The sequence below is a fragment of the Perca fluviatilis genome, chromosome 23 (genome assembly GCF_010015445.1).
Source record: "Perca fluviatilis chromosome 23, GENO_Pfluv_1.0, whole genome shotgun sequence".
In the NCBI taxonomy this organism is placed as follows: Eukaryota; Metazoa; Chordata; class Actinopteri; order Perciformes; family Percidae; genus Perca; species Perca fluviatilis.
The window spans coordinates 11,557,845-11,573,175 of record NC_053134.1 but is presented as its reverse complement, the minus strand read 5'-3'; the positions used below and the strand labels follow the sequence as shown (position 1 = coordinate 11,573,175).

The 15,331-nt window shown below is 40.4% G+C and overlaps 1 protein-coding gene across 7 annotated transcripts in view; it reads left to right on the top strand.

Moving 5' to 3' along the window:
- cacna2d1a (calcium channel, voltage-dependent, alpha 2/delta subunit 1a) overlaps positions 1-15,331 on the top strand; it is a 101,071-nt gene that overhangs the window by 31,513 nt on the left and 54,227 nt on the right. For all 7 annotated transcript variants that reach the window (XM_039791758.1, XM_039791755.1, XM_039791757.1 and 4 more), the window contains exon 4: positions 14,659-14,718. In XM_039791758.1, the coding sequence (XP_039647692.1) occupies positions 14,659-14,718 (60 nt within the window). The remainder of the gene's footprint in view (positions 1-14,658; positions 14,719-15,331) is intronic.

Below are 15,331 nucleotides of genomic sequence, written 5' to 3'. Positions count from 1 at the left end.
CCACCATAGCTTCCGCCATACTCCTAACTGATGCTCCGTTGCTATGGTCTTTCCCCCCTTCCTGCCCCCTTTAGCATTGGCTAGTTGGACATAAAACACATTCTTCCGGTGCACCAGTGCGGGAATATCGCCACATATGCCACAACTCCGGTACACTGTGAAATACAGAGAGTTTCCTCTGGCGGTGTGATATGCTTAATCGGCATTGTGTGAATTCTAGGGCTGTGCTCGATTGAAGAATTTCTTAGTCGACTAACACTCATTCAATTGTATCGACTAATGGATTAGTTGATTTAATCGACAGATCTGTAAATCGGAGTTTCTCCGCAAAGAGTCATGCAAAAGCACCACTTTAATTCTTGTGTTTACCAGAGATGTGCTCGTACGTTTCTTGGAAATAAGTCATTCAGCATGAAAAAAGCGTAAAACATGACTAATCGACTAAAGAAATCTGAGTTGGCTAAGACCAAAACGACCGATTAGTCGACTAATCGACTAAGAGGGAGCAGCCCTAGTGAATTCAGTTGGCAAGGACTTAAATGTAACAGACTTTTATTTATTTGTAAAAGTCCTGCACTCCAACTTTAATATTGACTTGGGACGCATAATGCTTTTCCATTTAATGTAGCAATACTGGACAAGTGGTATATTGGATGAAAACGTTGGCCAGTATTGTCTAAACCAAGCTGGTTATCTTTCTGGAAATCAACTCTTAATTATGACATACTGCATTAACATTATGTCTATGGTCTTTATAGTAACCAATGTTCACTTTTCATACAACAGCCAAGCATTTCTGCTTCTTCTTTTCTGAGACCTGTGTGAAGCCTGCTCAGGAGCAGAGTCGTAGACCTGTGGTCAGGTTATTCCCACCTAAAAAATATTTTCTCTTTTCCTTTTGAATCTTCACTATTTTTCACATCTGTATATCTATAAAATTAGGAAAATCCCACCACCACAAAGTGTTAAAGCTTTGAATTTTACATTTTGGATGGACTACTGTAAGACATCATGCCAAAGCACTTTACAGCCCACTGATGTTGTCTGTATTTCCAGCCCCTGCAGATGTACAGTTCAGGCTGTTTTGTGCTTGAAATAAGCAGGATAGACACTGCCTCACTGACTGGTGGCATTTCTCTTTACAATAGGGCAAATTGTCGCCTCTGGCTATGCTTTGCAAGTGTTTATTTGTGTGTGTGTGTGTGTGTGTGTGTGTGTGTGTGTGTGTGTGTGTGTGTGTGTGTGTGTGTGTGTGTGTGTGTGTGTGTGTGTGTGTGTGTGTGTGTGTGTGTGTGTGTGTGTGTGTGTGTGTGTCTGGTTGTACAGTATGCGTGTTTGCCAGCAATTGTCAAGAAACAGAATCCCATTAGAATGATGGCTGCTGTCATTAACTTAATCAGGAGCCTACTTGGATTTGCAGTCCGTCAATCTGACATCTGCCCATCCTGTCACCCCAATTCAGCTGCTGCGTTTGACATCGGTGCTCCCTTGACATGCAATCTCTCAAATGCTGGCAGCTGTGGCTACTTAGAGGGAGACGGATCTTACATCACAGCAAAGAAATGTATGGCACAGATCATGTTTTTATTATACTAACTCTAACTCGGTCTTGGGTTGTGTGCACGACAAGAATCACACTTTGCAGCAATTGCAACTGTAACTTTAGAAAAAGTAAACACAAGCATCAATGCAGCAGCCTTGCTACACACGTGTCATCAAACTCTTCCCATATTTAGCAGATTTGTGCATGAAAATTAAAAAATATAATTCCAAAACATAGATCAATGCTTTCCCTTAACATTTGTTTAAAGTATTACAAGGTCGCATATAGTCAAAGCAATGAAAAGTAATCAGAGAGAGGAAAATGCTCACTTCCCTGGCAAAGTCAGGAGCCAAAACAGGAAGTAAAACACAATATGTGTACTATCAACATGTATAGTTTGACTAATCAGGAATGAGAAAATATACTATATTTACTTCAATTAAATTATTAAATAAAACTTCAGTTTATATTTAAAGTAACACCGCAAGTGTTAACCTGTGCCCTTCAAAATAATATAATTTACAATGCAAGATAATCTAGTACAGCCACCCCCATTACAAACCCCTTCATCTAAAGGCTGATTTATACTTCTGAGTAAACGCCACGCTGTTGCTACGTATGTAGGTATGTGAAGACAAAAATCTACGCCAAACCCTACGCTGTAGCCTGATGTGCACCTCTCGTTGCTTTAGCGTTTCATTTCCCCCAACTCATTTCCTGGTTCTCCTTCTCCATAAACAACATGAAATCAAGGAGAGGGTTAACTTTCCCTGCTAAAGATTTCCGACTTTGGTCAAAAAGAACAGGGGAGACACTTTGTTTCTCTCACTATGACTCTAGAGTCGTTACTCGCTCCGAAGCTAATCGCCGTCACTCCCTCACTTTCTCCCTCGCTCTAACACACACTCCCCCCACACACACATGACGGCTCGACGCACACACCAGCGCACAAGTATAAACATCAGGCCACTTAGGTAGGCTACAGCGAAAGCTCTGCGGGGAGCCTCCGCAGAACCATAAAACGGCCTTAACTCTGAGTCATGTCAGGGGGGAATAGAGGTGTGTCCTGCTACTGTAGGAGATTAGCATTACACCAATTTGTTATTATATTTCTGTTTTTATTTTCCTGTATTTTTATTAACAAATCATCATTTCTGCTGCTTTTTTCAAATTGTTACTGCTATAACAGTATTGCTACTATCTACTGTACAATCTACAATATTTCCACGTACACCCAGACAACAGCAGACGTGCAGAATAACCCTCAATTAGGAGTCACCAATGTCAGGCAACAACTTCACGCAACTACACTCTAAAAGTCAAAAAAAAAAATTCTGTGCGTTTATGCCAGTTATGTTTGTTTTTGCTAAAACGTCTTGCTCTGCTGGTGTCTGTACACAGTGTACACTTCCCTCCAGTAAATTATTTCACAAAGCCCAAGTGGAGTGTTTATATATATCAATGTACATGTTACGCTCTGCTTACTGTAAAGTTTTGTCTCCAATCCATCAAAGATGTCCAAGAAATGTTGATTTCTATATACGCCATGTATATGTGTTCGTTGAGTTTGAGTGTACACTGGTAGCATACCAATACTTCTATTTTATAATAGTTCTACATAATGAGTATGGGGTATGGCACAGTTTTATTGATAATTCTTATAACATCCACTGTCTTCCTTCCTTTTTCAATTTTTTATGTAATGGTATGAAAGGCTGCAAATGTATAGCTTTCTCTCTCTTATACAGTATTTGGAACATCACTCCTCACCCGTCTGTTTCAACCATTTCAAGTTAATGTTTCAAAAGCGTTGGTGATCCGACTGGGGAAATAATTTTGATTCCAAGCCACTCATGGGCGATCAAAGAATTTGACTCTTTCATGTTGCGGCACCATATTCTGCATTCAGTGTGCGTTGTCCTTAAAAGGATGTCAAGTGAAACTGGATTTTCCAACAGGAAAGAAACCAACGCAATGCAGAGACAACAGCAACACTTTTTACCCACCTCAGACAAAAAACCCTGAAAGTGTTAGGGGATTATTTTCATTTTTTGGAGGTGTGTGTGTGTGTGTGTGTGTGCTCCCAGATCCAGATTAAAGTAATACATTAGACGATGAGTCAGATTCTTAAGGTGGCTGCTGTCGTAGCTTAATTTCACTCCTGAAAAAACTCTGGAGATTAGTCCCTGAACCTTACAGGCTCCACTTGTAGCCAACCTGGGGATCTCTATGCTCACACACGCAAGTGCAATCACCTTTCCTAACTTTTCAACCTTTCTGAGCCTTTGTTCACATCCCTAAATTCATCACTCTCCTTCTCCATTCTTGTCACATAGTATTTAATTTATCCTGTTCTGTGTCTTTTTTCTTTCATTCCTTCCTCCAACCCTGTCCTTACATCCTCATTGCTCATACAGTAACTCCCTCTTAACTTCCCTTCCCATAACTTCACCCTGACTCTCTGTCACTCCTGATTCCCATTTTCCTATTTTTGCCTTGCCCCAAGTTCCTCTTTTCTCCCTTTCTGTCTTTTCTTATTTCTTCCCCTTTTCGTGTGTGTGTGTGTGTGTGTGTGTGTGTGTGTGTGTGTGTGTGTGTGTGTGTGTGTGTGTGTGTGTGTGGCAGAGTTTGAATATGGATGATAAATTCTTCTTAAAGTAAGAAAATGTTTCGCTTTAAAATGTGATCCCTTCTCTCTGTCTGTTGTCTCTATCTTCAACTTCTCTTTCCTCTTTGGGCCTTTCTGTCCATACCTGTAATGCTTTAGAGTGTGTTAAAAATAAACCAGCGTGTTTGTTTGTTTTTTACCATATCTTACCATTTACCATACATGTAAGCAACCAGAAATTGCTCTTTTGATACTTTTATTTCTTATAATACAGTATTCATCTTGCTCCAGCCTGTTTTTTACAGGATTGCATTTGCACCTCTCATTTCAGAAATTAGTGGTTCACAGCTACTTGCGCTGGCGCCTTTATCTTACACTAATGACTCCATTTACACCTGACATTAACAAGCAATTTGTATCTGGACATCCTATTTGTATAAGGAAAAACACATGTTAATTCAATGTCTAAATGCACGCAGAATGCATTGTGATCTGAATGTGATCTGATCAGCCAGAACGCATGTGGAAGTAAAATGAAAAATCTACAAATAGTAGCCGTTAGTAAGTCTCCCCTCACAAAAAGGGATTTGAAAAGGAATGACGCATCTCCAATCTCCATTGTGAATAAACATCCGTGACTGACTGACTTAATCATAGAAACTGACCAAAGTGCTCACCACACTGCTGCCCTGCGTTGTTTTCCTCCTCCACTCAGTGTCTGTCTCTTTGTATGTCTGCGACTCAGATCCTCCTCCGTTGTACTATGCTCCAATTGCCTCCATCATTACATCCATCCTGAGCTTACATGTAGCTGTGGCCTGTTGATTAATAGTGCATCAACTCACACATATGGCACATACACTGAAGACACCTTTAATCCATTTGTTAATTTCTACATTGACCTGGGCTTTATTTTAACCCGCTTTGACAGTAGATCTCGCTGATATCCAAGCCACCTCCGACTCCTCTGACTCTGTTCTCATCAATTATTGAAGCGTTCCTCTTAACCAATCTAATTTGTAGGGGGCCTGTGGTTAACCTCCCCCAGTGGAATAGGCCATTTCTCTTCCAATGGTGACACGGGCAGAGATCTCCAGATATATTCATTTATAATAAAAAAAGGAGGAATATGTTGAGAAATCTCTGCCAATAGATTGAGGTATTTTTACTCCTTTCTAGCTCTGGGAAAAGAACTGTGTCAGTATCAGGCTGATCACTAAATTCTACATCTCTAAATAATTTGTATCTAAATATAATCTTAAACCTCACTAAATGTAGTGTCTTATCCTAAGATATTTTTCACAGCGTAACAAATCCGTAACTAATGAGCAAATACCTTACAGTAAAACACTGATACAAAAAGTAGTTTTTCGTAGCCTGAATTAGATCTTAACTAAAGTTATAATCATAAAATATAGTCATGAAATCAAACCCTATTTTTGATTCTGCTTATTTTTGCATTCTGCATTTTTCTGCAATAGCCAGTCAGTGCATTTCTATCAGTAATTATCTCCTGTATATAAGTTTTTTACTGGTGGTGGCGGACTCAGCCGTCCACGTGCTTGATTCAGATTACCTAAAAGCCACCCTGTGTTTCAACTGGTCAAACACCTAATGATGTAAATAAGCAAAGTTAGCCCTCCGGGCTAATGTGTGCTATCTAATGTAGCCGAGGGTAATCTGAACCAGCGTGAACCAAGACTCCAATATTAACGGCAGCACATACAGCTTAACTTTTTCCATTTTTACCTTCACGATAAAAGAACATTTCACTCACAATATGCAAAGGTCATTTTTTTTCCGACACTAGATCTGAAACAAAAGCCAGTAAATTGCTGTGACCTGTGAATTCACCACTTCTCAGCAGAAGGCAGAAGATAACGTTATCTCAGAGTCTGACTGGGGAAGGTGTCTGACTTCCTCCGGGCAGCTGCCTCTGTCTCAATCAGACTCACCCTGGGTTTGGTTTTGCACCCGTCACTGACATCTTCACCGAGCAGACAGGATGACTTGACGTAACGTTAACGAAATGATTTTAACCCAAATATTTGACTTTAACGCAAATATTTGACTTTTCGGGTGCAGCCCTATTAGCAACGTAACCATCTTTGCATACTTTCATCACTGATCTTGATACATGTAGTTTACTACTGACTCACTTTTAATTTGCTTTACATCTGAAATGTTACTGCAGTTGTTTCAATTTAAAATGTCTGCGTAAGTATTGGCACATCCTTTGTATGTCCTTGTAAACGTGAAAGCCTTACAATATTTGCTTTTGACAATAAAAAGCCAAGGGGGATTACACTAGTATCGTAGTATAGCTTGTCTCAAGATAGCCTAAAACTGGAAAAAGAGGGCTGACTTGTAGGGACAAGGGAAAGGTTATTCTGTGCGAGTGCCTTCAAGGAACTCCCTCTGATACTTTTTTACTCACCTTGAGGGATGTTTGTTGACGAAATGGCAGCCTGCCAGGACCTCCCCCAGACAGACTGCTTGCACAAGAGAGAGCGGACTGACCTGCAGATTAAAATCAAAGACAGAAAGAGAATAAAAGGAATAAAAGCGAGTGAGGTTTTTGTTTGTTTCAAGAGACGTTTTTCTTAAGTAAAGTAAAAGAAAAACAAAGGGACCACCCAAGAGTGAAAGGGAGAGCATAAGGGTAAGGTACAATGCATGACCACAACAGACAGCTGAGGACTGGGCTATTTGAATATTGATTGGTGTGGGTTATTTCAGGCCTGGGATTGCATTAGCGCTTTGGCAGCAGATCCAAAAAGGCTTTGGCTGCCCATCAGAATCTGAGCCACAATTGGTGGCCATTTTTGAAACTAAAATAACGGTTGTTTTCCAACCATGGCTTCTTGCGTTGGTTTTCTCAGCGTGGGTCTCCATCGATAGGAAAGCTTCTCTTAATTGTGAGTGGGCTGTTGGCATTGGCATACGGAGGAAGGTTTAAGTTGAGCTTTAATTGCTGAGGAGAAAGATGGCCTGCACTACAGTGGGAAGATAATGAACAAAATGTTGCGGGTCTCTTGTGTTGCCATCGCATGGGAGCTTTCTCTTTCCACAGTGCATGGACCACAGATGCAGCAGGTAACCATGACACCCTGGTCGCTAAGCAACATGGGCATCATAAACAGATTCCTTACTCCTAAAAAGAATCACTTCTCATTTTCTCTCTCTCTCTCTCTCTCTCTCTCTCTCTCTCTCTCTCTCTCTCTCTCTCTCGGCCTCATTTCCACTCTGGGCAAACAAAATGAGAAAACTTTCATTCATGCATGCTTTAAACACAGAATTGGCTCTCTAGCAGCATTCATGTTCATTACATTGTCCAAAAAGGATGAGAGCAAGAGCTTGAGCTTTTGAATTCAGCTGTTTTAAATGTTGTGTTATGTAGTGGTGCGTAATTACAGAGGAGTCACTGAGCTCCAGTTTCTGGAAGTGCGTTATTAAAGCGACACTGGATGACATGCTGTTAGTCATTAGACACTGCTGTTAAAGCCCTAATCACAGAGTAGGCACACAGTCACACACACACGAGGCTCATGAGGCTCACACGTTATTTTATTAAGTCGTACAATAAAGTGATAACAGTTTCCCGTGTCCAATTCCCCATGAGTGCTTATCCACTTGTGCTCAAACATCATATACCATAATAACTTTCCATAATGTTCTATTTCCGATGGCATTCTGAAGAGAGCCTGTTATGCAATTAGTCACTTCACACAATGATGTCGTTTCCAAGCATATCTTTCATCGAAGTGCGGATTAAATGAATTCAAAATTCAAATTCCATTTCAAAATTGCAGAATAAACAACATAAATTATCTACTCATGGCAAACGCCTAAGGGTTATTATTGCCAGGTAATTTATGCTGATGGCATCCCAGGCTACAGTGGGCCTCTCAGAGTAACTAGCTTGTTGCAGATTGATCTGTATGATTAATACTGGTAGTAGTCTTGAGTCACTGAAATATTACCTCCTTCAGTCACAGACAAATTGCACAGTGAAGGGCACTATGTTACTATTGGAGCTCATAATCAATTATGGGATTGGGAAGTATTTATGGAACACACACAGAAAGAAAGAAAGAAACTATACAAATTATGATTATTTTCAAAGTTTTTCAAATGTATTTAAAAGATAGGCCATACATTTATTTTACAGTGCACTATATTACTTAAATCACTACATAATAATACTGTATTGTTTGGTTATTTATATATTCATCATAATTGTCCGAGTTGCATTACAGGATTTCTTTTGCACAAATATTTGTACAATTCACTTATACAGTATAACGTATTGTGATGTATATATTTATTAATGTCCTCTCCCCAATTTCTTCTTAAACTTTTTCTGTTAGCCAGTCCTTGAGCTCTTGTAACATGTGACTTTCCCCTGGGGGATTTATCTTATTTTTTGTAATCATACTGAGCACTTACATGCTGTCTTGCTAGGAGTGGTGCCGTCACATTTAAATTACGATCTGCTATGGCTGCCAAAATGGCTAACCCCTCTATGTGTCAATCATAGATCCTCAATCATAGCTCCTATATCTGCTGTAAGGCTCAGGTTGTCGTGCTTTGGAGCTAAAGCGGCTGCTCTACTGCTCTACATTTGTATGCAGAGTAGTATGAAACATAAAAATGGCAACCTTAGCCAACAACGTACACACACAAAAAAATCACAAAAATGTAGGAATAAAAAAAATATATATATCTTTTTTTGGTGTGTTGTAATGTTGTGCAAACATAGTCTCTTTCTCCAAAAACTATTAATATATCTATAATGTTGCAAAAAATGTTGAATCAGTGAGATGGATTTTGGCCACCAGTGACTCATTATTCACCACTTCCTGGAGTGGGTGTATGTGTGTGTATATCGTGGGCTGGCTGCTTTTGTCAGCCCAGCTGTCGCACACTCTGTGTGTCTCTGAGGCTCCAGCTTTGTGTTTGTCAGCTTTGTTTTCTTACATGAAACATATCAGACGTACAGTATATGCATACAGAGAGGGAGTGTTCATTTGATGCGTCTCGCTTATTATTGCTCTCTCTCTCTCTCTCTCTCTCTCTCTCTCTCTCTCTCTTTCTTTTTTTTTTTTTTTTTTTTCTCTCTCTCTCTCTCTCTCTCTCTCTCTCTCTCTCTGTCATATTCAGTCCCATTCAGGCATAGACAGTAGCAGAATACATGTGTCTCCGTGTGACATGGAAAATGATAAATGACATTGTTTTGTTGACTTTTTTGTCTTTAGAATTCAGAAATATATCTTTTTTCTTTGGCGGCTTGATATATCAACAACAGCTCAGTGGGATGAACCCTGTAACTGAAACAAATTGGAGTGTGAAATGATTGCTGACAATAAATACACTCAAAACACTTACCAAAACACTGTCTCACAGTTAAATTGGAAGCTAAAGGAAGCAGCATCAAATAATCTTCTGATTATGTACTTATTTACTCCAAGACATGTTGACATACACTAAATCTGTGTGTCGTTATACTATAGGTGTGTGTGTGTGTGTGTGTGTGTGTGTGTGTGGGTGGGGGGGGGGGGGGGGGGGGGGGGGGGTGTAGGTGGGTGCGTGCGTGCGTGCGCCCATGTGCAGAACTGCCATGTCAACATTGCAGCCGGGTAAAGCTGTAATTGGACGTTGTTTGCAGCCAGCTGGCGCACAGATAGCGTGCTCAACTGGAAGTGTAGCTGTCAAACCAGCAAACAGCAGGATGGAGCCTAGCGCCAGTCTCTAACAAGTCCCTTCCTGTGAAGTTGGTGAGGGCTATTTCCCGTTTTTAAAAGACCAGGGTTGTGTCATCAACTTGCATGCGCTTACTGTACTGTACAGTTGTTTTCTTAATTGTGCCAGTCTGCCTGTGGCTGAAAGTGCAAATGTATCACTCTCTCTCCCACTGTTCTTTCTCACCACTCTCCTCCTGGCTCCGTACGGGCTGAGCGGGATAGATCTGACTAAAGTGCTGCCAGTCACAACAGCAGATGCTCATGTTTCCTCAGCTCGCCTGTGCCTCCCTGCACATCAGTGAGATGGCAGGTGTCTGTGTGCGTGAGTGTGTGTGTGTTCTGTCATGGCAGGACTAGATGCTCTAATCAGACTGCCAAGAACGTGTGTCAGAAAAGCAAGAGTGTGTGTTTACAAAGTACATCTCTTACTTACAAAATGCAAAATTAGATGAGTTGTGGAGCACAGTGTTTTGAACCAATACATGCTTTTTGACAGCTGACGTGGATTTATGTATTGTACATGTATGTGTGTGAGAAAGCCAGTCAATATTCTGTCTCATTTCATGGAGCCCTCCCTCTCTCCATTCCTTCAAACGCTCCTCAGGCATTTAGACATAAGACTCAGCAAAACTAAATTTGACAAATCTGTCCCACGTTATAACTTCAGCGAGAGCTGTGATTGATCACTGGAAGGCCAGTTAGGGACCGTTCGGTATTTATGGAATGGATCACTGGAGGAAAATAGGGGAGAGTCATGTCTTTTTATTCTTTCTTGAGGGGAGGGTCATCCAACATTTTTAAGTCCGGGGGGGGGGGTTACCGAACTTATGTATTCATAGAAACAGCAAAATTTCAAAGCGGCTTGTTTGGTGCATATTTTTCCATGTAGCTCTCAGTCTTGGCCCCCGCTACCAGATGGGTCTGACCCATGAGTTTGCTGTGGGGCACGGGGAGCACCAAATTACATTACAAAATGTTACTCGAAAACTGTGTTCAAAAGCAGTTTGTTGGTGCTGAGAACAGAACTAGAGAGATTATGGTACTTCTCTGTCTCCACTGGGTTCATGTGTTTGTATTATAAACAAATACACACATGGATCACTAATTGTTTGTTACATTCTTTCTCTTTAATTTTCTCATAGAAAGACTGTTGGGCAAATGTCTGTCACTTAAATGTAACACCATTCTGCATTGATAAAACTACTTATATGTGTATTTACTAGTACTTTTTGGCTTGATTTTATACCAAAAATTATGTAGTTTATAGTTAATCATTTGATGTGAAAAGCGCTTCAGAAAACAATTTTTTTGTAGCAAAGACAAATCCATTTGGATCTCCATGTAGTGACGTCAGTAGGAGATTTAATGCATTACAGTGATTCATTTTCTCCAAACAGAAGCCAAACACACACATACACACACTCATTATATGCATGTGTGTGCATACAGTGGATTTATGGGGCATCTGTTTGAAGTGGTCACTTGCAGCTTGTTTTCTCTGTTGTTTCTGTCTCTTTCTTATACTTAATATTTTAAGTCCATGGACAGTTAACCTCATATTTAATTACAGGTACCCCAATGACTGCACATTTGAAGTGCATTTGACAATAAGGAAACAAAAGCTTTGTCCCTCACCCACCATAAAACAAACATGGCACCAGAGTTAAATGTGTCCCAAGTTCTCCAAACTGGAACTGAAACCACAGGCTGACTCTTTATTCTCATCCATCACAGCATGAACCAGGCATACTGTACAGTAGATCATCTTCATTATCTGTTCTGTAGCTCTGCAATATGCTCTCATTACTCATTCTGTAGCAGCTTGCTGATATGATAAAACGTTATGCCAGCTCATTAGCAAGTCCATATATTTGTTGGCTTATTTATTCTCATTACTTACAGCACTTTCTATTAATAGGCTGTAGTTTTTTTTTCTGAATTTGGAATTTGGCATCACAACTTTGTGGCTTCGTGTTGCACCCCGTTTTTCCTGACTTATCATCTTACATGCGTTCATGTGGCACTTCAAGATGTGAAACTTGTGAAATGCTGCAAATCTGACACCACTTAAAGGTGTGTGAAGACCATGCTGCAGGACTGTGACTTTAACATGAAAGAAGAGGAAGAAACTGCAACAGCTGTTGACCTTTGACTCTTTGACCTGTTTTCTGCTGCGGGGATCCTCATTAATGAATGTGTGTGTGTGTGTGTGTGTGTGTGTGTGTGTGTGTGTGTGTGTGTGTGTGTGTGTGTGTGTGTGTGTGTGTGTGTGTGTGTGTGTGTGTGAACATATTCTTTGTAAATCTTTAAAATCATTACCTGAAAGAACTAAGGAGGCCTGTCTTGTTGCACGATCCAAATTTTCTTCAAAACTTGCCATATTCAGCGTGTAACGTTAGCTTGCTAGGTTCCCGTTGCTGTTCCTAGAAGCGACTGGAGTTTACTGTAGAACGTTAAACACAAAGAAAGCAGAAGATGAGGGACATCTGGCGGAACTTCAGGCAGCGGCGGAACTATCTGGTAAATGAACCAGCGTCGATCCAGACTAAGTTAAGGATAAAGATTATTTGATTCTTCTATAGAAGCATTTGCAAATGCTCACAGCTCTTACAAAATCAATGTAGTAATGCGTGTAAGTCTGAGGATATAGACTTGAAAAACATACTGTAAAATACACTTTTAGCAACAGCTGAGGGGTCAGTGTGGACAGCAATATTTATTAAAACCGAAGTAGATCTGTTCCCTTAGAAACATGTGAAATGGATGACTGAAAAGCAAAGCTGAAATGCGCGTGGTGTAAAACACCTGTTAAATAAATGTGACTGTAATGACTATTGACACTCACCTGTGAACATGGTGGCAATTCTTTCCAAATTGCTGCTGTTTGGACTTCAGAAATACACACAAACCTATTGGCTGATTATACTGTAGCATTTAATTTTTGTGATGATGCTTTGAGCTTGAATACAGTAGAAGTGCTTCCAGAGTAAATCACCATCGATGGATTTGTGACCACAGCATCTGGTTAGTAGGTTATGAGATTGATTGAAACACACACCCCAATCTGTCTTTCCGCCAAAAATGACCGGAAACCGGCAGTATATTCCCAATTAGTCAATGCAGCTTTGGAGCCACTGGCAACTGTCTGCAAAGGCACTGAGTTTGTACATGTGCAATAAAAAAACTACCATAACCCACCTGTTAAGAGCCATATTGCTTAAAAAAAAAGTCATGAAAATAAAAAGCTAATGTTGTAATATAGAAGGGGGATGACCAACTGGGAGAATGCACAAGTGACATTTAAATGTAGCCCAATTTGTTTTTCCCTTAAGTGACATATGCATTCTTGCAACAAAGTTGTTTAGCATTCAAAATGCAGTCACGCTTTTCTTTCCTTCCTTAACCACACAGACACACACAATCTCTATTTCAGCTTTGCTCCTTTGCTAGCCGCGAGGCCTACTGTCTGTGACAGTTGCTGCTACATTTCCCCCCTAATTTGACACAACTGAGTGGCTGTCGAGGTAACCGTGTTTCAGACCACAAGAGTGTCAGCCCCCCGGCATGGATTATGGGGCGGCATGGTGTACAGGCACAACGAGTAAACTGAAGCCAGATCTGCAGGAGGGAGTTTTTATTATTAAAATGTTGCCTCAGCGCCAATTGATTATGCATTAAGGGGGCTATCTTTGAAGGGGAATGAAGGAGCAGTGCTGGAACAAGAGGCAAAATGTTGGCACTCTTGCTTTGGAAATGTCCATTTTATGGACAACTAAATGTTTGGAGTCACTTAAGATGATTGATTTCTTTTCCTTTTGTGTTTTCTCAACCACCAGGCTGTTAATCACATCAATTATGAATATTTTGTATTATTGTGAGGGTACAATGATATCAGCTAAGTGGTTTAAGATGTATAGTGCTTTTTGATGAGTGATTCCAAAATTGCAAACAAAGACAAATGCATTCGGTGTCATGTTTCAGTTCTGATGTGGTGCCCAAACACTGCGACTAATATCCCAGTCTGTGATTCACAATCAGACTTTGCTCTGCCTCTCTGATTCTTGCGACTGTCTTATTTAATTTCACCGCAAAAATTAATATAATAATTCATTGTTTCAACCCCCTCCTCCTCCTCCTCTCATTTCATAAATTAATTAACTGCTTTGCCCCCATCAAGTCTCTGCTCTTTCTTGTGTGACTTGAAACCCGTAGTGCCGTACACTTAAGCAGGAAGAGCAGGATTTGATATTTCCCAGGGGAAATTAGTAGTACAGTGCATTTCTGGACCAGGTACAGATTAAAAGCTGGGCCTATTATAAACCCATTAACCCAGTCATTACGATCAAATCTGGGGAAAAAATGGATTAGGTGGGTGTCTAATTTTAGCACAACATTGTGTCACACAGCTAGTCCTAATTCATACCTGCAGGTGCTGAGAGGAAATTAGGTATTTTCCCTTGAACATGCACTGTTCCTGCGTTAGCAGTACCCTCCTTGAGCTGCCATCGGGATACATGTCATGAATTCACATGTAGTTCTGATATTTAATTATCCATATTTTCTGGTCATGGCTTTTTAAATCTCTAAATCAGCTAATGCAAAAAAGATGTCAACCTTGGACAAAGTGCTAGTTGGGGCCAAAGCTATTATGTATGATGTTGACAGTAATGTAGCCTTCGGGCCAAAAAACATAATAAACATTATCTAACATACTGTATTCCCCTCTCCTTCTACACTCTCCTCCTTGCTCTGTCTTCTCTTAGAGGCTGGCATCAGAAGCAGAAAAGTTTCAAATGGAGCACGAGTGGAGGGACAACAGTGAGGTGAGTGAGCGGCTGGAGCCCGATCCGATATGTTCATTAACACTGGCTGCATTACAACCCAGATCAAGTGGTGCCGTGAACTCCGTAAGAGGAGTGGGGGGGGAGAGACATGTTATTCATGATCCAATATGATTGTAATAATTGGATGGCAAATCTCATTACAGTGACAGTAGTGCTGTAATGACTATACCAGATTGAATTTCATTATTTTATATTATAGGCAGAAACAACTTGCATGCTTATGATGAGCAGACACATGCACTGCTTACTCAGATATTGTCCCTTAATCATAGTAATAAGAATACATTAGAAAGGGAATGTACAAAACATAATATGAACACATTATTATTTTACCCATTTAATTACTTTGCCCGATTTCTGGTCCAGTGAATGCTGTGCCCCGTTCTACAGTGGTAGTGAAGAATTACAACGCAGCTCTCTCGGCTATTCTGTGTTTTAGCGCCGACCATTTCATAATGTAATTAATGCAAATTGCAAATTTCCTGCCCTTGCTTTGCAATCAGAAAAGCCTCACACTCTTGGCAGCCATTTAACAAATGATATTGTGTGTACATACTGTGGCGAAAGAACTTCTAAGAAATTCAACTTCGCC